A 21,036-nucleotide genomic window follows, 5' to 3' on the forward strand; every position below is an offset into this window, starting at 1 on the left:
GGTCTCTCTTGCGTGTTGCAGCAGTCTACGCATTAACTACAGACCCTAAAGCAACTGGTATGGTAACAATACAAAACATGTTGAAAGCTTATCCTCCATTGTTAAGACTTTAAGCTTTATTTTGAAGCTAGCCAATTTGGTCAAGGAGCTGCATAAAATGTGGAGACCTTCAAGAAAGATGATTGTAATTTCTATGGTTGCGTGTAAATATGAAGGTCTGATGTGATTTGCAGTTTCTTAGAGGTGACGAATACTGCTAAAGAGGGTGTGTCTCTTTAGGCCCAGTTGCAGCAGGAGCAGCTGGAGTCAAACACCAAGCCAGCAGCACAACTTTGGAAGTAGGTGAGGCCTCCGCTGCATTCATAGAACTTGTTTTTGTTAGAGGGATCGACGTACATCCCATTGGCTTTGCCCACACAGAAGCTGCTGTTCATGCCACCGGTGCCACTGGAGCTTCCTCCGCTGGAGCTTCCTCCGCTGGAACTGCCTCCGCTGGAGCTTCCTCCGCTGGAACTGCCACCGCTGGAACTGCCACCGCTGGAGCTGCCACCGCTGGAGCTGCCACCACTTGAACTTCCTCCACCAGAGGCTGAGGCTGTGGTGGTGGTCAATCCAGCAATGGGGGGCAGAGGTGTAGCAGGTGGTGTACAGGCTATATCAAAAAGGCAACATTTTCAGAGAACATGTGTAAGGATTGTATAATATGCTTTGGGATACACTTATCTCAGACACGAAGGCAAAAGGCCCGACCCCTTCGTAACCCCCTTTCTCAGGATTCAACGGAACAGTCCCTTTATTGTCGCGCCAAGCTCTAGAGAGGTGTATTCCTCATGACCAGTGGTAAAGTTTTTACAAGCATCGTGAAGGCCTTTCCAGTGAATGGATTATCTCTTATTTTGAGTTTGTGGCCTTGTCCCGTTATTATTTTCATTAGGAACTCTAGGTGGATGAGGAGCAAGGATTTTATGCCGTATCTCTCCATCTTTCAGAAGTCATAGGATGATTTTTCTTTTTAACTTAGAGAAATCACAGTATATCCACAGTAAGCAAACACACACACACACATTTTCAGAACCGCTTGTCCCATACGGGGTCGCGGGGAACCGGAGCCTAACCCGGTAACACATGGCGTAAGGCCGGAGGGGGAGGGGACACACCCAGGACGGGACGCCAGTCCGTCACAAGGCACCCCAAGCGGGACTCAAACCCCAGACCCACTGGAAAGCAGGACTGTGGTCCAACCCACAGCGCCACCGCAGTAAGCAAACAGTATATTTGCATAGTAGCAAAGTGTGATACATAATTACTACCTATAACTGTTTAACCACCCTAAAGTTATTTAATTAAATTTGCATGTATTGCATTCAGATGTATGAAATCAAGTCAGTTACATACATCTGATGATAGGCATATAGAATAATAGTCTTACTTGCTTGATCCAGGCCTAAGGCTTTGTGGAGAACATTAATCAACGGGTATTTGCCCTGGTTGCAGAAAGTGCCCAGGAAGTCATCCATGTCAATAGTCCAAACCATTGCACCACCAAACTTTTCCTTCATCAGCCATTGGACCTATGAGAGATTAAAATATGTTGTGAGTACATCTACTTTACAAAGTATCTTCAAAAGCAGAAGGCTTCCACAAATGCTGTCATGAGTGTAAAACAGGAAGAGGTTTCAGATTAGCATTTCAGATAGACTGCTGCGAATTAGACTTAAAAACTGCACCGATGAGTTATGACCACATCATTTATCTTGCCAGTGAAATGCTTGAATATGGGTAAATCAATATTTTTTCACTCTCCGTTATCTGTATTGGTTGGCATGAAGGTGTTGTGTTTGCAAACCACAATATTTCAGAAAAAAAAAAACTTAATTTTCTTTCACATCTCTAAATTTTAGTACAATGCACTCTGATACCTTGATTCCAAAGCTCTTGACGTTGTCGTAGCCCACCCACTGGTTTCCCTTGTATGCATATGGCACGTCTTGCTGGGCATTCCAAACCTCAGTAGCTCCTTCCAAAAAGCCGCAGATCTGTTACATAGCAAATGTGGAGCTTCACTAAAGACATCATAGCTCTCTGAAGAAAGTCTAGGGCAATTTGCTGTTTATGGAGACATTAAAAATCAGCCAGCATGGTGCAGTTACCTCAAAGTATGCCAGCTCACCGGCCTCCTGGGTGTACTTCCCTGCTGTTCCAGCCCCAGAGATAGGAGCACCAATGCCATGATTTGCAGGGTTGGTCAGTGTGAAAGTGTTACCATAGGTTGGGAACCCAACCAGCAGCTTCTCTGCAGGGGCACCATTGGATCTCCAGTAGTTCATCGCATAATCCTGTGAGCCAGCAGCGCCATTGAGTAGTAAGAAATAGGTCACAGGGTCAGGTTTCATGTGCAGAGCATTATAATTGAGGTTCCAACTAAGCTGATGTCATGGAAGGAAAACAATGTGCAGCACATTGACTCTGTTCTCACAAAAGTTTTACACACACCCTGATTTCTTGGATCGTACATTGCAGGCCTTGTGCAAGAATGTTCTTTTTGTTATGACTCCAGTTTTGGTGATGAAGCGTACAAAACCATATTTCCATTACAATCGGTATTCATTATATGGTTAGGAGTATAAAAGGGATTTTTAACTGTACAGTGTTCAGGTTGCCTGTTGATTGTTTCTGCCACCGTTGTAAAATAAGCTATTTGCTTCTACGCACCACGTTGAAATAGACATAGCTCCCCTGGTCGAAAGAGCTCTTGTAGAGTGGACTGCACTCTCCGGTGAAAGGATCCCAAGAGCCGTGGAAGTCATAGGTCATCACATTGATCATGTCCAGGTACCTTTGTACAGCAGGTGCAGGGAAACACAGAGGAGAAGGCAACGGTATATTTCCGGAACTTGACTGTGGAATGTCAAGGCAAGTAAGGAATATAAATAATAATTGATATCAATAGGTTAATGAAAAGTAATAACAATAGATTAATGAAAAATCCTGTGGTATCTTTGGCATACCCGTTTGCTTTCATTTACTTATTTATCAGACACTTTTCTCCAAAGCAACTTCCAATGAATTCTATGTAGTGTTATGAGCCCACACACCTTATTCACCAAGGTGACTTACACTGCTATATACACGACTTACACTGGGTTACTCATCCATACATCAGTGGAACACGCTCTCTCTGTCACTCACACACTATGGGGGAACCTGAACAGCATGTCTTTGGAGTGTAGGAGGAAACCAGAGCACCCAGAAGAAACCCATACAGACACAGGGAGAACATGTAAACTCCACACAGGCTAAGCCGGTATCAAACCCACACCCTTTAACACTCCCCACGCACTGTGAGACAGCAACGCTACTTGCAATGCCACTGTGGCGCCCCATGTTGCTTGACCAATTTAGGGCCCCTATTTGGGGAGACTACAGAGAGGTTAGGCTGACCTCACTCTTGGCTTCTGTTGTCTGCTCAGACATCTGCTGAGCAACCTAGAAATGATTGCTACAAAGGGATTCTGAATAGTTGTGGTGGTTCCAAGTAGTTACACCTACTCTCCAAGCTTAGGGATTTGGTAAGCAGTTTCAATGGTGCCTTCACCAGCCGAGACAGCAGCGGAGATCAGGAGCCGGGCCCTGTTTGTTTTCTTGGCTTCTGCCTCAAAGGCAGCCTTCATTTCCTGCGCAAAAGAAATACTAATGTCAATGAAAATTTGTTGTTATTAAACAAAAATTGATTGTTATGCGGTGGTAGCTAGATGGTGGAGGGAGGGTCCTGCTGTTGTATGCTTATGGTACTGTACTTGGTTGAGTAAAGTATGCAGCTACATAAATGGTCACCATAAAAAATGGAAGTTATGTTGTTGCTCTCTGAAATGTATCAGCAAACAGGCAGATGTACCTCCAGCAGAACAGAGTAGAGCTGCTGGTCTTGTGAAGGGCTTCCTCTGTTGGCTGGGTATTCCCAGTCAATGTCAAGACCATCAAACTCGTACTTTCTCAGGAATGTGATGGCAGAGTCGATGAAGGTTTGACGGGTGGCGAAAGAAGCCACCATAGCAGAGAACCTGCGCGCAAATGTGATTGCAAACGTGTGAAATGAAGCAGTGTGACCAGCTACCGCGATCACATGTCCTTGCTATGAAAGGCGAGCTATCACCTGCTGCATTGAAAGGCATTCTATTTCAAAATGCAACCTTAGGAAATGAAATATTTTCACTTCACTGGTCAGACTGAAACGTGGAGGTGTCTTTTAGTAGTGTTCGTGAGCATTTCCAGACACAGGTGTGTAAAAAGCCGACGTGCAGCGGCGTAGGATGTAAATATGACTGCTTCGTACCCATGTTTTTGAATAATTTGGAATGATGCAATTTTTACCCGGAAGAGCCAAAGTTCCACCCTCCAACAGACAGCAGGGTCTTCAGGTTTCCATTCCTGCAAAATTTCACAGACAGCGAATGCATGGACCTGAAATAGTCACCTGAATATTTGGCACATCCACATGTCTTTTATTATATAAATTTTTTGCAATTTCTGGAGCAATGTGCATCTGTGGAATAACTATTGGCATTTTCTTTCTGGACAGTATTTAGCTATGGCTCTGAGCCACTCACTTGTCCTTGAGAGCGTTGAACTGGCCGTAGAGCTCCACGTCGTTCCACTCGTAGGTGGCCAGCTTGCCGTTGGTGATGGTGGCGAAGGCATAGAGGAGGTGTGTACAAAGGCAGGGGTCAATGTCATTGGGCATGTAGATGGTGGGCGGAGGCCTGTACTGTGCCCAGTTGGTGAAGTAGCATGATAAAATGTAAGAGGAGCCTGTGCACGAAAATAACAAAGGCATGTTTGCAAAAAAATCTGCATACTGACGGATAGATGAAACGAAAAAATAATTTGATTTTTTTTTTTTGCAGAAAGCAAAAGGTGCTCTGAAGAGGGAAAGAAAGACACAATTGGTAAGAAATCTGTTCATTCTGCTTTGACAAAGGTGCAAAAAAAATGTCTAAAACTGAAAATAGGTATTCGTTGTCAAGCCACCATGTTAAGAATGCAGTTTACATTTATATTTATTTATTTAGCAGATGCTTTTCTCCAAAGCAACTTCTAGTGAACTCTATGTAGTGTTATGAGCCCACACACCTTATTCACCAAGGTAACATACACTGCGAGATACACTACTTACACTGGATCACTCATCCATACATCAGTGGAACACACACACTCTCTCCGTCACTCACACACTATGGGTGAGCCTGAATAACATGTCTTTTGACTGTGGGAGGAAACCAGAGCACCCGGAGAAAACCCACATTGGGTTTACACTGCTTACACTGGGTCACTCATCCACACATCAGTGGAACTCACACAATATGGGTGAACCTGGTTTGCAGAAGATGCAATGAACATGCCAGCTGGAGTGTTTTGTACTTGCTCGGGTAGTAACAACATGGAGACATCATTCAACAATGTCGAGCACAGCTGACCAGAATTTCCAATTAAACACGGAGTGTTGCTCCACACGTTGTGCACTGACGTCTGGTGTATCTCTGGCATGTGGGGATGTTACACTACCAGTAACTTACAGTAACGTCTTACAGTTGCCTTACAGTTACAGTAAGTGTGAACTTACCAAGCTGCACATTGAGCAGCAGGGCCACGACTGCAGGGAAAAAGCACAGAGAAACGTTATACAGTACAGCCAGAACACATAAGCACAAATGTGCACACATACACAGTACAACCATATATGGAGCAGGAGACTCTCTTATGTTACAACATATATTGTGTTGCAAGATATAATATGCAACTGTTTGCAATCATCCCTGTAAAGCATTCTTGAGACAACAGTAATAATAATAATAATAATAATAATAATAATAATAATAATAATCTATCTTATTTGAATAAAAGAAGAAGAAGAACCTTAGTGGCTGCATCTTCGTTTCAAGGCACCGGTGTCATAACGGAAGCACAGCAATATTACTTACCTGACAGCAACAGCACTTTACCCATGATTGCCTTGTACAAGAAATGAGGCAGCAGATGTGCTCTTTTATACCTGTCGTACCTGCGTATAACTTTGTAAAAAAAAGAAGTATTTTTATTCCTGGGCAACATTTACTGTAGATGGAGGTCACAGTGACAGATTACTACATTGCTGACAAATGCCGAAAACAGTGATTACTTATCATCTTTCCACTGGATGTTTTACCAAGCAAAGCATTTTAATTCTGCGCACTGTAAGATAACAAAGGAGACAGAACTTTGTTTAACAAAACTCGCCCCTGGTAACATGGACCAAAGTGGTATGTATGCTGAAGAGTTCCATTAAAAATGTTTGGAAAAGCAGCAACACACACACACTTGTCCCAAGCAGGGTTGTGGAAAACCAGAGCCAAACCCTGCAACACACCCAGGACAGGACACCCATCCACTGCAAGACACCCCAAGCAGTCTTGAACCCCAGACCCACCACAGAACAGGCCCCCTCTAAAACCTGTTGCACCACCACACCCCCCTCCGAAAGCAGCAGCAGAAGCAGCATTGAGCAGTTCTACTCCGCTGATGTATTCTGTAGGCTGAAGGAGAGTGATGAGGATGCTGCGAAGTGCAGGACACCTTGCTGGCCTGGAGTCCACTTGGAGGAACTCACCTCGCTGTCTGGAGCACCTCTTATGATGTGTGTGTCGGGGAGTCAGCAGGAACAGCTGAGCACAGTCACACATTTTGAGTATTTGGGCCCTTTTCTGCTCTGGATTCACAATTTTAGCTTTGTACTCATAGTCTGAAAACTTCCCTCCAGAATCTTTGTCTTAGCATTAAGGTTGGAACATTGAATGGCAAAGCTAAGCCTTATTTTGTCTTAATTTCTAAACCCTATCCAGATAAATAATAGAACCCTTGACTTAAAGAACTGTTAGCAATACTAAATTGTGATTTTTGACCGAAAAATAATAATCTCCAGCAAATCCTAAATATTACAACAGTCCTTTGTTAAGAGACTGTAAAAGCCTAAAGAGGAATTCATTTGCAGACTTACTCAGATGTGATTTTATTATTTGGATAGTTAAGTGGTGCTATATAACTGATACTGCAATCTTGAAGGGGATTTTATCGGGGCACTTGTAGCAGAAAAAATAATACTTCATATATTTGCAAATGATAAAGTGCAGCTATAACACATCAATGAAAAGGTCAAAATACACTTTACTCTCTTTGTAAAACCTGGAAATCCTTCATTACGCTTTTAGCGATGCCATCTTCGAAGTCTGGATCTTCTGTTATAAATCTTTTTCAAGATAGATTTATGTAGTACACCGTGTATAGTATGTGTCGTACTAATTAAATTGTTTCCTGTAAAATCTGTAGGGAAATTTACAGGCAGTGAAGTAAACAGGGGGGTACGGTGGTGCAGCGGGTTTGCCTTGGTCTCACTCTGTGTTGGGTCTGGGGTTCGAGTCCTGCTTGGGGTGCTTTGCGACCAACCGGTGTCCCGTCCCGGGTGCGTCCCGTCCCCCTACGCCCTGTGTTGCTGGGTTAGACTTCAGTTTGCCACGACCCTGCTTGGGACAAGTGGCTTCTGTGTGTGTGAAATAAACATGCTGTCAGTATTAAGGTTTACATCAAAATAATTACTTGAGTGAAGATTTTTGAACTTTAAACATTTTTTAACTTTACATCATACTGACTGGGAACCTGAAAGCCTGGCAAGAAAAGGATGTTAATGGTTAGCTCACGGAGGGGGTGTGGTGGCGCAGTGGGTTGGACCGCAGTCCTGTTCTCCGGTGGGTCTGGGGTTCGAGTCCCGCTTGGGGTGCCTTGCGGCGGACTGGCGTCCCGTCCTGGGTGTGTCCCCTTCCCCCTCTGGCCTTACGCCCTGTGTTGCCGGGTAGGCTCCGGTTCCCCGTGACCCCCGTAAGGGACAAGCGGTTCTGAAAATGTGTGTGTGTGTGTGTGGTTAGCTCACGTGGATATGAGTAATAGTGGTCAAGCTGGGTCACTTCCTTCTCTACTTTTTTTTTTGAACTCCCAAATAGCCTATTTTTTTATGGAGCTCTCCACTCATTGTTGTATCTTGGCATTTTACTAGACGGGCCCCGGTTAAGCACCTCACTCAGAGGTAATGCTGGTGATTCGAAGCAGCAGCTCTCAGGATGGATGCATGTTTCTCTCTTTAACCATGATGTTATAGGCGGCCTCTAAATATCCACTTAAAGCACAGTGTAACCATGGTGAATTACCTACATTATTGACTTAGTCCCCTGTTTTTGACCGAGCCATGATTGCTATTAATTTCTGTCTAAGAAAACTGTTTTCATGTTAGTCGCTCTGTACCGATGCCATTCTGTCCTTGTCATCCTCACCGCGGAACGTTTTCTCAAGCGCTCAGTGTTTGCCGACTGAAACGGAAAACAGGCCGCTGACTAGTATTCTCATCACCAATGTCCTTGGTGAAATTCACACCGATTGTGTCTCGGACTTTTTAAAAATTTCAAGATTCAAGAGTTTATTATCGTATGTACAGTAAACAGTCTGTTCCACCATACAATGACATTCTTACTCTGTGAATCCTCCCAGCAGCCTAAGACATAAGTTATAAATTATAAGGAATAAAGAAAGAAAACACAAGGCGTAAGCTACAAATTTACAAAATTACAATTAGAGCAAATGCAAAAAACAAAATATGTGCCTATATAAAGTGTACAGTGTGCAATGTAAACATGGAAGACATGTATGTGCAAAGTACTGCAGAGGTAGATTGGGTCCTGTTGTTGTTCGCAATCTGAAAAGGGGTGTGTATGAGTGCGCAAAGAATGCAGAGGCAGAGACAGTCTGTAGTGTCTGATGTTATTAGCACTGTGGGTGTATGTGTGTGTGTGTGTGTGTGTGTGTGTTTGTGTGTGGGAAGGATGGGGTAGTTGACACCACTCAGGATCAGAGGGTAATCTATGTCTGCAGCGATGGGTGGAGAGGCAGCGGATGGGTGTCATTCACAAGCATGATGGCCTGTGGGAAAAAAACTGTCTTTCAGCCTCGAAGTTCTGGCTTTAACACTCCTGTAGCGTCTGCCTGATGGTGAGAGTGCCAAAAGGCTGTGCTGGGGGTGACTAATGTCCTTGATGATGTTTGTGGCTCTTCTGATGGCTCTGGCCTGGTAGAGGCTCTCCGGTGTCGGTAGGGCCGTTCCAGAGATGGTTTGAGCAGCTCTCACCACCCGCTGTGGATTTGAATTTAGTGGAAAGTTTGATCAGCCCAGCAGATGCGGAAACAGTGAAGCGCGGTGCCCGTGCGCTGTCTGTTTGCAGGGGTGCGATATGTGGCTACCAGCAGAGGGAAGAACATATGTCATTAGTCACCATGTGTCGTATTTCCCTCCGTTAACGCAAATAATAGCTGGCAGTGGAATTTGCTGTAAACGGGAAAACTTGAGAGGAAGTGTAAATGTCAAAAGGTAGTGATCGAGTCTGCGGTCATATTCCAGGGGATTCAAATATCAGAGACAATCAACCAAAAAATAAAGCATTCGTTGCAAAATGTGCAGTGTCTGGCAGTAAGACTGAGAAGAAAGATGATTTAGGACGGCAGAAAAACGACTCGGTTTTAAGAAATTGTCATAACGGATGTAACATACATTATGTAACATAAGCAATAATTTGAAATTAGAATATAATAAATGTGAACTGGCCAAGTGAGATTTTATCACGGGGGGTGCGGTGGTGCAGTGGGTTGGACCACAGTCCTGCTCTCCGGTGGGTCTGGGGTTCAAGTCCCGCTTGGGGTGCCTTGTGACGGACTGGCGTCGCGTCCTGGGTGTGTCCCCTCCCCCTCTGGCCTTACGCCCTGTGTTACCGGGTGGGCTCCGGTTCCCCGCGACCCCGTATGGGACAAGCGGTTTCAGAAGGTGAAGATTTTATCACAATATGCGGGAAAATCATCACTGCAGTTTACGCAGGACTTGTAAACCACGAAGATGCTGGAAACAGTAACACACAGTTGTAAAAAGTTCACGATGCTTTTCACGAGACAAAAAGCGGTCTTACAAAAGTTGCAGAGATTGCTCAACCATGCAGGGGGAAGGAAACAAAATTGAAAACTGCTCAAAAGTTTTCTCAGACTAACCATGAGGAACTGTGCACTTTTCATCTCTTTCTTCCTTGGTAATGTATATAAACCTTTAAATATTTACTTACATTTACAGTACATTATATTTACATTTACATTACATTTACACTAGTAACTTCCAATAGTTCCAATAGCTGTATAAGCTGAAAAAGATCAAAGGAACTCAATTGTTTTTGTGAAACACACGGACACATCAAACAGCATGCCAAAAAATCACATAAACTGCCTTCTTAGAGAGATGCAGTGATTTGTGGCAAATACTAATATTTGTTTTCTTTCTACTGCATAGGACCAGTTTCACGGACTATGGTGTGGACCAAAATTTCCGCACCCAGCCTGGTGACGGGTTCCCTCGGGACGTCCATCACTGTTCGATGCCACTATAGCCCCCTTTACAAGAACCACACAAAGTACTGGTGCGAGGGGGTCATTTATGAGCTGTGCAAGATCGTAGTGAAGACCACCAAGCCTCGGAGATGGGGCAGGGCCTCCATCCGGGATGACACTCAAAATGGGTTCTTCACCGTGACCACGAGTGCCCTACGTTGGAGTGACAAAGGAAAGTACTGGTGTGTCATCGCCAGGCCAGGGAGGAACGTCTTCACAGGAGTTTTCTTAGAGATTGTCAAAGCAGGTAATTTGAGCCATTTGAGTGCATTGCTAATGTCCCGCGTGTCCTGCTCGGATTTGGGCCGTAGGATGATCCCTTAACTGAGGAAGGTGCTTTATTACGGGCGGCACAGTGCCACAGCAAGTAGCACTGTTGTCTCACAACTCCTGAGTGGTGTGAGAAGATGTGGGTTTGATCCCCACTCACCCTGTTTGGAGTCTGTGTGGGTTTTCTCCGGGTGCTCTGGTTTCCTCCCACAGTCAAAAGACGTGCTGTTGAGGTTCACCCATAGTGTGTGAGTGACAGAGAGAGTGTGTGTGTTCCACTGATGTATGGATGAGTGACCCAGTGTAAGTAGTGTATCTAGCAGTGTAAGTCACCACAGTGAATAAGGTGTGCGGGCTCATAACGCTACATAGAGTTTGTTGGAAGTCATTCTGGAGAAAAGCGTCTGCTAAATAAATAAATGTATTACTCTGAACTCCTTTTGATGCAGAAGGTTGCAGAATGCACCACAGGAGACAGCAAAAGGTACTTTTTCCTGTTATTTCACATCAACAGGGAATATTTATTATGAGGGGAGAATGTGCTGTGTAGCCTTACGAAGCAGGAAAGGAAAAAGTTGGAGTAAGTTGTCAGGAAGATCAGAAAAAGATGCAGATTCATCAAGCTTTCACACTTTTTGTTAACTCCTTTTGTGAACAACAGGCAAAAATTTAGAAGTCTGCATCATGTGTTGATGTTATACATGTTGATGTTATGCTTCCCTTTTTACTTTTCAATAACTTCAGTTCTTTCCTTTCAGAAAAAAACAGATGCAGATTTAACCCCAAAGCAAAGGTTTATTTTATGAAAAATTGAAAACTTGGCTACTATAGTTGAGTTGCACATATCATGTCTGTCTGAAATCAAATCTCTGAACTGGGTGTTCGAAGAAAAATACGTTATTATTATCGGTGCAGGTCAAGTGTGTCATGTTAATGCGTTTCGTCCGTGTTTCATCCAGAAAACAGTACCACCAGTAAACCAGAAGAGGACAGTAAAACATTGTGAGTCTCACTTGGCCACACCAGCCGTCAGGAATATTTCACTTTGTTTCAATAACATGCATCAATCACCCAGCATATGGAGTACTATCATTTTACCTTTCCTGCTATTCCTTCCAACATTTAAATGAGGAACCAATAATTTAATTCTCCCTACTGGTACAACTGCAAAGGCAACCAAGTGTGTATTGTTCTCCCGTGTTTCACACAGCGACGGATGGGCGGTTCTGCGATGGATCCTCTTTGCTGCGCTCTTGGCTTCTTTTCTCACTGTGAATGTGTGTAAAAGCTTCCCGGAGTGCAGCGTCTTTGCTGAAGGATCCAGGCGCTGCCTGCGGGTCGACACCTGAATTTCTCTGGAGCTTTTCACTTCTCCTGGCATGCAGTCTTTCCTCGGATCCATGAACAAACACCTGCTTTCCAGTCTCCCCCACGGAGACCAGCTGCATCGACTGGTTCTTGTTCATAACAATTAGACTCAATTTCACTGTGAGCAGAGACACTGCTCAAGGTGTACAAATGACCGTTAAAAGGTAAAGACCCTTTAATAGTATATTTGTGCTAATAAAACATGCTACAACACAGTATTCTTGCCTGTAAATGCTGTCAAAAACAAGACCTCTTCAGGTTTATGGGATGCCTGCACTGCTATACCTTCTTACACTGTATTCTTACCCTAGAATATTCAGTTCAGTCACAAAGATTTTATCAAAGGGTTTTTTACATCTTGTACCAGTACAATTTGTTTTTTTTAAAAAAAATCTTCTTTTCTTCCTATGAAATATTCATGCATGTTTTTAAATAAAGGGGGGCAGGGGGTGCAGTGGCACAGTGGTGCAGTGGGTTTGGCCAGGTCCTGTTCTTTGGTGCATCTGAGGTTCAGGTCCTGCTGGGGGTGCCTTATGAACTGGTGTCTGTCCTGGGTGTGCCACCTCCCCCTCCAGCCTTGTGCCCTGTGCTGCTGGGTTAGCCTCTGTGACCCTGCATGGGACAAGTGGTTTCAGATGATGTGTGTGTGTTTTTAAATAATGTCTGGAGTTTTGTACAAATGTCTCAGCCGGGTCCAGAATGGGAAATGTACATAAAAACTTCGACTTCTCGGCTGCAACATTTTGTCTTTCCTTTTCCTTTGATTTTTTTTATCAGGTGCCACCAGTTATGATGATCCCAGTTGTATCAAGGTCCTTTTCCTATTCTTACAAGACTTGTTAAAGCCGAGCTCTTCAAAACTTTATCTAAACTGAAGTAACAGTGAATTTAAATTTTTCTAAAGGCTCATATAAGATTAGGGCGGCTGACAGCGTAGTGGTTAGAGCTGCTGCCTTTGAATTGAAAAATTGCACCTTCAAATTTTTCCTCCTGCTGTAGTTCCCTTGAGCAAGGTATTTACCTTAAAAATTGTTCCAGTAATAAAATTACCTGTCTGGGTGACGAATTGTCAGTTGCTTTGGAAAATAGCATCAGCAAAACATTAAAGAGTTGTGTTAGTACAACAATTACGTTTAGCTGCACTTTTCTCCAAAGCTACTTAGAGTGTTAAGCTTACAATTACACATTTCTGAACCGCTTGCCCCATTCGGGGTCACAGGGAGCCAGAGCCTAACCCGGCAACACAGGGCGTAAGGCTGGAGGGAGAAGGGACACACCCAGGACAGGACGCCAGTTTGTCGCAAGGCACCCCAAGCAGGACTCAAACCCCAGACCCACCGGAGAGTAGGACCCGGTCCAACCCACTGCACCCCCTGCTTACATTAATTACCCATTTATACGACTTGGTAATTTTACTGGAGCAGTTTAGGGTATGTACCCTACCCAAGGGTACTACAGCCACAGGGGCGATCAAACCTGCAACATTTGGATAAGAAGGCAGCAGCCTGAACCATTACACTGCTGGCTGTCCTAATTAATGGCTTGATATGTAGAGATACAGTGTGTGAGTGACACAGAGAGAGTGTGTTCCACTGATGTATGGATGAGTGACCCAGTGTAAGTAGTGTATCTAGCAGTGTAAGTCACCACGGTGAATAAGGTGTGTGGGCTGATAACCTACATAGAGTTCATTGGAAGTTGCTTTGCAGAAAAGCATCTGCTAAGTACAGTAAATAAATGTAAATGTAAATGTAAACATGTCTGAATAAATAACAAATGGAAGCACTCATTCTTAATGGTCTAATTGGAAAGAAAATTTTTAGCACAGACACTCAAGGTTTGTTTGGATTTTAATTTAATTCGGCAATCAGATGCAGGCACTTCCAGTGGTATATGGATTAAAAGTAACCTTATACATGGTACTGCACAATCTGACCATGGTTGCATTGAAGTAATGAATCCTTATAGAGAAGATGATGCACATGTAATCCTAACCTTTCTAAAACTACCTGATCCCATACCTCAGAAAGACGATGCGCATCACGAAAGATCGCAGTCACCCCGCACGGGCACTTTTCTCTTCTCTGCCGTCTGCAAAGCGGCTCAGGTCTATTCGAACCTGCACTGCTAGGTACAGGAACAGCTTCTACCTCAGTGCTGTAAGAGTATACGACACTAACCAATGTACCACCTTTAGTAACTAGAGTTAGACTGCTCCACCCAAGCACATTAGTAGATCACATAGTCACTTTACGCATTCTCATGTTCTGAGTTCTCTGGCTCTCCACTGGTATTATTGTTATTGCTGTTACCGTTATTTATTGTTCTTGCTATTTGCATTACTCACTGTCATTGCCATTGTCATTTCTACTGAGGGGGGCACGGTGGCGCAGTGGGTTGGACCGGGTCCTGCTCTCCGCTTGGGGTACCTTGCGATGGACTGGCGTCCCGTCCTGGGTGTGTGTCCTCTCCCCCTCCATCCCTATGCCCTGTGTTGCCGGGTTAGGCTCCGGCTCCCTGCGACCCCATATGGGGCAAGCGGTCTTAGATGATGTGTGTGAGTATTTCTATTGTCTTTGTCTTTGTCCATAGTCTGTGGAGAAGCATTCAAGAAAAGAATTTCATGGGACTTGTACCTATGACAATAAACTTGAAACTTGAAACCTGAAATTTGATTATTAATTTTTTAAATTTAATTTTATTTATTTATTTATTTTATTTTATTTTTTTTATAAATTTTTTTTATTTAAAATTTTATGATTAATTCATTTTTTTATTAATTTGATGACTAATTTTTCCAGCCTGGTATACATGGTGTTTTAAATTCTGTTGCCCTGTCACATCTGGAAATGACTCAGACGAGTCCAGGACTCAGGTGCTGGACAAAAGTTGACACACGGTTGGACTATGTAGTTGGAGAATGAAGGAACGTGCAAAAAAGAGGAGGACTTAAGTGTTTGTGCGCTTCTGTGTGTGTCTGCGGTGTGTATGTTTCTCGCGTATGTGTGTGTGCGTGCTTGTGTGTGGGAGGGGTGTTGTTTCCCTCGAATCGTGCCTGGAGTTACGAAGAGCTTCTGATTAGTCGGAATGTAACGACAGTCACTGAGCTGTTAAGTTATGGTCCAGCGCACACCAGGAAAGAGGATGGGCCGGAGCGGTATTGTGGCAAGATAGCATCTGACTTTTGGCTGATGAAATGATAAGCAAACTTTGCCAAGTTTAAAAAAATTAATATGAAAAATAAAACAGTTAAAGCAATTGGCCACTGATGAATGACAGTACATTCTTGAAAGTTGCCTGTAATTTATATAATGCACACAATGTTGCCGCCTCTATAATGATGTAGCAAAATGATCTTAAACAAATATTCTCCTTTGAAATATGTAATAAAATATGTTTAACATGTTTAAGTATGTTTTCTCTAGCACCATACAGTAGACATACTTCAATAACGTGAAACCTTCTTTTCCTTTTGGGCACACAGCTATAGGCATGTGAGGAAAATGGGACATATGATCGACAAATTCAAGTCCCACATGAGCATAAATGTATTTTACAGCATGTGGAGGAATGGAATCCTAACGTGCATGGCGTGCTGATTTTTCTCCCCGGCTATAACCCAGGACGAATTTTCATCACTCACACATACAGTACAATCTGCACATCCAGAAATAACTCCAGCATAGTGTTGTGTCAATTAGTCATCTTGTGTTGTTCAAATCCTGTGGAAAATAGCACTTCTCTCCGTCTCACTACCGACCCCTTTACTGTATCAAACAGCCCAGCTGCCTTTGGAGTCGACGTTGTTGTCGGCTCTATTGGATCACTACAAGAACCCCCAGACATTACATGATTTCTCAGATATAACTCCATAATTCCAGAACCGTTATCTCCTATTTAGACTTTCTGATTCGAGCAACAAAAGTTAAACGTCTTTACGTTCTCTGTAGATAAATTTTTATCAGTGATTTTACATTTGTTCGGCAGATATTGTACAGGCGGAAGACACAACAAAAAAGCGGTTAAATGAGAACAAGCAGGCAGATAAAAAATTAAAGAAAAAAGTCAATAAATATTTAAAATTTTATTTCATACATGCTGTCTGTTTAACACATGTCTACATGAACTAGAAACAGAGTTCCTTTCACATTGCATTTGAAACCTGAAAAATATACAGAAATGTTACTGAAATAGCCTTTTTTGTGTCTTTACATCATATTTATACAAAGATAGCTTAATAAATGTCAAGTTTTTTTCTTTATTGCAACTGTTGGTTTCACATTATCATTTGTGGTCGGACAACGATGTATATCAGCAATGTGTTCATATAACATGGTTGTACATTTAATCAACGTTCATTACTAATCTCAGTCTATTTCCTACATTAGTCTGACATTATTATTACTCTCTGATAGACATTAATTGATTTTAAAACATTTAAATGGTCATGATTTTAAAAAATTTAAACAACACTCCAAAGTCATTGTGAGAACTATTGAAGCAACTTTGTGTTGGGCATCAGCATCATTCTCTATATAATATAAACAAATACCAAAGTGTGAGCAGTTGATGATGACTTCAAGTGAGGAAAGAAAACTTATGTGGGTGCTCTCCCTGTGTTTAAGTGGGCTTCCTCTGGGTGCTCTGGTTTCCTCCCACAGTCCAAAGACATGCTGTTCAGGTCCCCCCATAGCATGTAAGTGACAGAGAGAGAGTGTGTGTGTTCCACTGATGTATGGATGAGTGACCCAGTGTAAGTAGTGTATCTAGCAGCGTAAGTCACCGCGGTGAATAAGGTGTGTGGGTTCATAACACTACATAGAGTTTGTTGGAAGTTGCTTTGGAGAGAAGTGTCTGCTAAATAAACGTAAATTAATTAATTGATAATCGGCATGTTAGAATGCAGGACACTTTTTTAACCCTTTTGCTCAAACGTTGCCCACCAGGAGAATTTACTACATATGAAATATGTCGGTTTTTTTTGTACAGACAGAAATGAAGAATTAATCCACTGGCTCAAAGAATCTGTTGCCTTGCAGTTTAGTAAGATTTAGTGTGACATCCTACACCAGTATTTAACAGCATAGAGTGAAGCCTTTGAAGTTTGTCCCCAGATTAACAAAAACACACACACGCACATGCATGTTGATGCATTTTCATGATACAGGTATTAATCTCAGAATTTGGTTCAGCTAAACATCCCTGTCTGGGTGCTGTCTACGTGGCTCCCTACGAAATCCCAGTCCCACCGGGGGTCACTGAGCCCCTCTCCCACACAACTGTGCTCCTCAGCCTCTTTCTGACCGCTCCTCCGGTTCCACCTGGTTCCACCTGGTTCGGTGTCTTTCCTATACTCGTGAGTCCATGGCGTACTTCTTCCCCGCTGCTGTCCGCCCATACTGATAAATAGACCTGTTGTAATGAGAGGGCCTCACATCTGTCCAGAACACAAAAGAAGTAAAGTGAGCACATTTAACAGCTTGACTAATCCATATATGGGGTCTTGTTTCGTTTAACGTCATGACGTTGTGTGTGTCTGCGGGACGTTTGGGGGTGAGTGAGTACTCACCCCTGAAAATGTACAGGCAGCAGGTCAGCACAATGGAGGAGAGGAAGCAGCCCGTGGAACCAGCCATTCCCAGCCAGCAGGACCAGCCAAACTCGTAGTGCATCCCTAAGTGTACGTTCTTCAGGACCAGCGTCGCCCTCTCGACGTACACGTCCACCGCGTACCACACGGAGCCGATCATTCCCGGGATCCCTGCACAAATCAAGAATGACCTTATTGATGATCTCCAAATCAAATTCCAATCAGTTCAGCTCACTTTTACACTTTGCGCGGTGTGTACAACACCATTGTAAGAGCTGAAATAATTGAAATGTGTATTGGCATCAGAGAGGGTGAACACAACACAGTTTAGGGCACTAGTCCGCATTATGCTCTCTACTGCTCCAGACTCAACATTTGTGGACCCAACATGTGACCCCAAAAGTACCTCCCAGACCGAAAATGAAGCCCGCAAAGTAACATATCCTGAGCTTGATGTGGGGCTCCTCCTTGAGCAGCTTGACGACGTCCAGGCCCAGAACGAGGATAATGAACGCAAAGCTGGCCAGGATGTCGGCCGTGATCATCAGAGCTCGGGTCAGCACTATCTTCACTGCAACAGAGCGATGAGCACAGGAACGTGTTCAGCTCGGGAAGGTGGGGGGGGAGGTCTCGCCACTTTTGGTGGCCAAGGGTGGGGATCTGTCTCTTTATTCCTTAGGGAGCTAACAGACATGGAGCTCTTATTGCAACAAAAAGTAGGAAATAACTGCACAATGTTCACGTGTAGGTTATGGATAAAATGAAGACTGATGTGGTTGCATGTCTGGAGAGTGCACCATGACTTTAAAAAATTTAAATGATACTCAAAAGTCATTGTGAGAACTATTGAAGCAACTTTGTGTTGGGCATCAGCATCATTCTTTAAATAATATAAACAAATACCGATGTCAACAGTTGATGATGAGCTCGAGTGAGGCCAGAAAACTTACGTGGGTGCTCTGCCAGGATGGTCTCGTACTGGTCACATGTGCGGATCCCATCCTGTGTGTTGGTGACGCACTCCCACCACAGCCCACGGCATTTCTGACTCACCTGGTAACGTGGACAAGAGCATCACGGATGATGCCAGGAGCCACACTGGGACATTAGTCACATTTCAGTTTTAATGGGACACTTCAAGTTTCATGGAAGACCTATCATCTGGGCGAACCAAAGGGCTGGAAGATGAGCGGTCTGAACACTTGAACTAACACCCCCAGCAGTATGATGAAAAAATAAAAAGGCAATTTTGCTTATTTTTGACAAAACTTCTAACCACTACTGCTTTAATGTAATGAATTATCCAGGAGACTCAACCTCAGTTAAGAATCAAGGCACACCCTTCTCTTGGGGGTAAGTAAGTAAGTAGTTGAGTAAGTAACTGAGCTCACCTCCCAGTCATCATCGGCATTAACCATCCAGCAGTCGGTCCATGTGGCCACGATGAGGAACAGAGTGGATACCAGGGCCAGACAGAACGCCATAAACTGAAGAACCACGATCATTCTCAGCTCTGGAGGACTCCAAGAATAAAGTGCCTTTTTACCAAACAAGATCTCCCCAAACTGGCCACTTCCCCTTCTGTCTGGGAAGCCCGGACAGAACCCTGCCAGACAATTTTGGTCGGATTCTTTTGGGAACATTAAACACATGCGACCCCCTTTGTTCACTTCAAGTAAATTTTCTTAAAAACGCAAACATTAATAGATGGCTGACGTTGAACCGCAATGGCTTCAAGCCACAGTTAATTTCTTCCACTAACAATTATGATCTGTAAATGAAGGCTGTTAATATTTACATCTGTACGTTCTGTCAGTATCTGTGTGACTTTATGACTGGAGCATTAATTTTGGTTTTCCTTTCATACAGCGTGTAGCTACAAGAAATACTTGTCCGGCAACGAGAAGGCAGCAGAAATTATCACTACGCTACAATAATTACTAAATAAATCACTGCAATACAATATGTATCAGAGTTATAAAATGACTGATATATGTTCACAATAAAGTAAATATACAATAGCAAATGCTTATGAACAAGATGCAGATGCTGTTTCCCCATAACAATTATTATAACAGTGATACATGCAGACTTATGGATCCTACCAAATAGCTGCAGCCAACAAAATGTACATGACAGAGATGCACAACAACACTATGTTACTTTACATTGTTTATTGGTCTCAATAAGATATACTTAATTAAAAAGGTCATATTTACCTCCACTTTGAGCAGGCTGGGCTCATGTTTAGGTCCTACATGAAGGTTTGCCAGTAGAACAAGCCAACCGCAGCCCGTGGTGCGAATGGGAGAACTGGAGGGATTTTTGTGAGAAAAAAAATCTCTACGGTCAAACTGGACAGAAGTGGACACACTGGAGGCCTACAGGTAATGAGGAACCTGTCCTGAATTATGCAAAGCACAATGTCCTCCCCCCCCAGCATTCCCGTCACTTTCCTCCCACCCAAAACAAATAACCCTCGTTTTTTTTCCATACCTATTTTTGCACTTCGATGTACGAATGGTGTGCCCTGAATGTTTATGAAGCAGCTCCTTTCAACTGTGAAGATGCCATTAGGTGCGAGAGGCATGTTTACGGCTGCGAGCGAGCATCGCCCCGGGCCTTTGGTCCACGCCGCTGCGGCCAGTGATTTTCCCCTCTCTCTGATATTTTTTGGCAGCTGCGGACTTTGTTTCAGACACAGTCGCTGCCAAATCCACGTTTTACTGCTGGTATCGTGGCACTGATTGTGTTTTGTTTGGGTGCCAATTGTTTTGGTGGGTAAAACGCCAGTACCATGAGGACGCTTGTAACTGGTTAGTAGTATGAAACATCCCCCTTGGGTCGTGATGTTTCATACTACTAACCAGTTACAAGCATCCTCATGGTATTCCATTATGGTTGTGTGGTTCTCTATGTGTGGCCATAGCTCCAGGTACTTCGACCTTTCTAGTGGTGCTAATTCCTATTCTTACATGATGGGGTAGAAGGGTACGTCCCAAGCCATTTGGGTGTCAAACTTTACGTTCACCCTGAGCCACTTTCCCTACCGCCCTATAAAAACTCACTGACCCCTCTTCTCGTGGGCTTTAACATCATGCCTTCAGCAAAACCCGGTTTACATCTATTATATTCAAATTACTGCACGGTAAATCCCTTGACTGTGTGTACACTTTCAAATTATAATGCCGTCTAATCTTAAAATTGGATGAAAATACAGGACAGCTGGTAATGTAGTTGTTAGAGCTGCTGTCTTTGGACCCAAAAGTCGCAGGTTTGAGCTCCAGTTATAGTACCCTTGAGCAAGG

At 43.5% G+C, this 21,036-nt stretch overlaps 3 protein-coding genes across 3 annotated transcripts; 1 reads left to right on the top strand and 2 right to left on the bottom strand.

The window, feature by feature from the left end:
* Window positions 1-275: 275 nt before the first annotated feature.
* LOC108940248 (acidic mammalian chitinase-like) lies at window positions 276-6,026 on the bottom strand. The gene is made up of 12 exons (XM_029249369.1): window positions 5,979-6,026; window positions 5,621-5,650; window positions 4,608-4,809; window positions 4,372-4,428; window positions 3,896-4,061; window positions 3,550-3,674; window positions 2,713-2,836; window positions 2,151-2,336; window positions 1,920-2,036; window positions 1,430-1,571; window positions 563-652; window positions 276-472 (listed from the first exon to the last, which is right to left on the bottom strand). The coding sequence occupies exons 1-12, from the start codon at window positions 6,001-6,003 to the stop codon at window positions 276-278; spliced, it is 1,461 nt and encodes a 486-aa protein (XP_029105202.1). The 5' UTR covers window positions 6,004-6,026.
* Window positions 6,027-10,115: 4,089 nt separating this feature from the next.
* LOC108940263 (CMRF35-like molecule 5) lies at window positions 10,116-12,409 on the top strand. Its single transcript, XM_018762269.2, has 4 exons — window positions 10,116-10,148; window positions 10,403-10,747; window positions 11,730-11,772; window positions 11,981-12,409. The coding sequence occupies exons 2-4, from the start codon at window positions 10,420-10,422 to the stop codon at window positions 12,117-12,119; spliced, it is 510 nt and encodes a 169-aa protein (XP_018617785.1). The 5' UTR covers window positions 10,116-10,148; window positions 10,403-10,419; the 3' UTR covers window positions 12,120-12,409.
* Window positions 12,410-17,486: 5,077 nt separating this feature from the next.
* LOC108940234 (claudin-16-like) lies at window positions 17,487-19,973 on the bottom strand. The gene is made up of 6 exons (XM_029249952.1): window positions 19,948-19,973; window positions 19,120-19,249; window positions 18,679-18,781; window positions 18,135-18,299; window positions 17,708-17,899; window positions 17,487-17,575 (listed from the first exon to the last, which is right to left on the bottom strand). The coding sequence occupies exons 1-6, from the start codon at window positions 19,971-19,973 to the stop codon at window positions 17,487-17,489; spliced, it is 705 nt and encodes a 234-aa protein (XP_029105785.1).
* Between the last annotated feature and the right edge of the window lie 1,063 nt (window positions 19,974-21,036).

This window comes from Scleropages formosus, chromosome 2 (genome assembly GCF_900964775.1).
Source record: "Scleropages formosus chromosome 2, fSclFor1.1, whole genome shotgun sequence".
NCBI lineage: Eukaryota > Metazoa > Chordata > Actinopteri > Osteoglossiformes > Osteoglossidae > Scleropages > Scleropages formosus.

What these genes read in the sequence shown, in the direction of transcription:
- LOC108940234 (XM_029249952.1), bottom strand. Translation starts at nt 19,973, where the DNA reads ATGAGCCCAGCCTGCTCAAAGTGGAG. An exon ending in CATCCTGGCAGAGCACCCAC is followed by an intron (nt 18,300 to 18,678) that starts GTAAGTTTTCTG and finishes GCTCTGTTGCAG; the next exon opens with TGAAGATAGTGCTGACCCGA. An exon ending in CTGCCTGTACATTTTCAGGG is followed by an intron (nt 17,576 to 17,707) that starts GTGAGTACTCAC and finishes TGTTCTGGACAG; the next exon opens with ATGTGAGGCCCTCTCATTAC.
- LOC108940263 (XM_018762269.2), top strand. Translation starts at nt 10,420, where the DNA reads ATGGTGTGGACCAAAATTTCCGCACCCAGCCTGGTGACGGGTTCCCTC. An exon ending in CTTAGAGATTGTCAAAGCAG is followed by an intron (nt 10,748 to 11,729) that starts GTAATTTGAGCC and finishes TGTTTCATCCAG; the next exon opens with AAAACAGTACCACCAGTAAA. An exon ending in GAAGAGGACAGTAAAACATT is followed by an intron (nt 11,773 to 11,980) that starts GTGAGTCTCACT and finishes TGTTTCACACAG; the next exon opens with CGACGGATGGGCGGTTCTGC.
- LOC108940248 (XM_029249369.1), bottom strand. Translation starts at nt 6,003, where the DNA reads ATGGGTAAAGTGCTGTTGCTGTCAG. An exon ending in TGGAACTTTGGCTCTTCCGG is followed by an intron (nt 4,062 to 4,371) that starts GTAAAAATTGCA and finishes ATTTGCGCGCAG; the next exon opens with GTTCTCTGCTATGGTGGCTT. An exon ending in TCAAGAGCTTTGGAATCAAG is followed by an intron (nt 1,572 to 1,919) that starts GTATCAGAGTGC and finishes AATCTCTCATAG; the next exon opens with GTCCAATGGCTGATGAAGGA.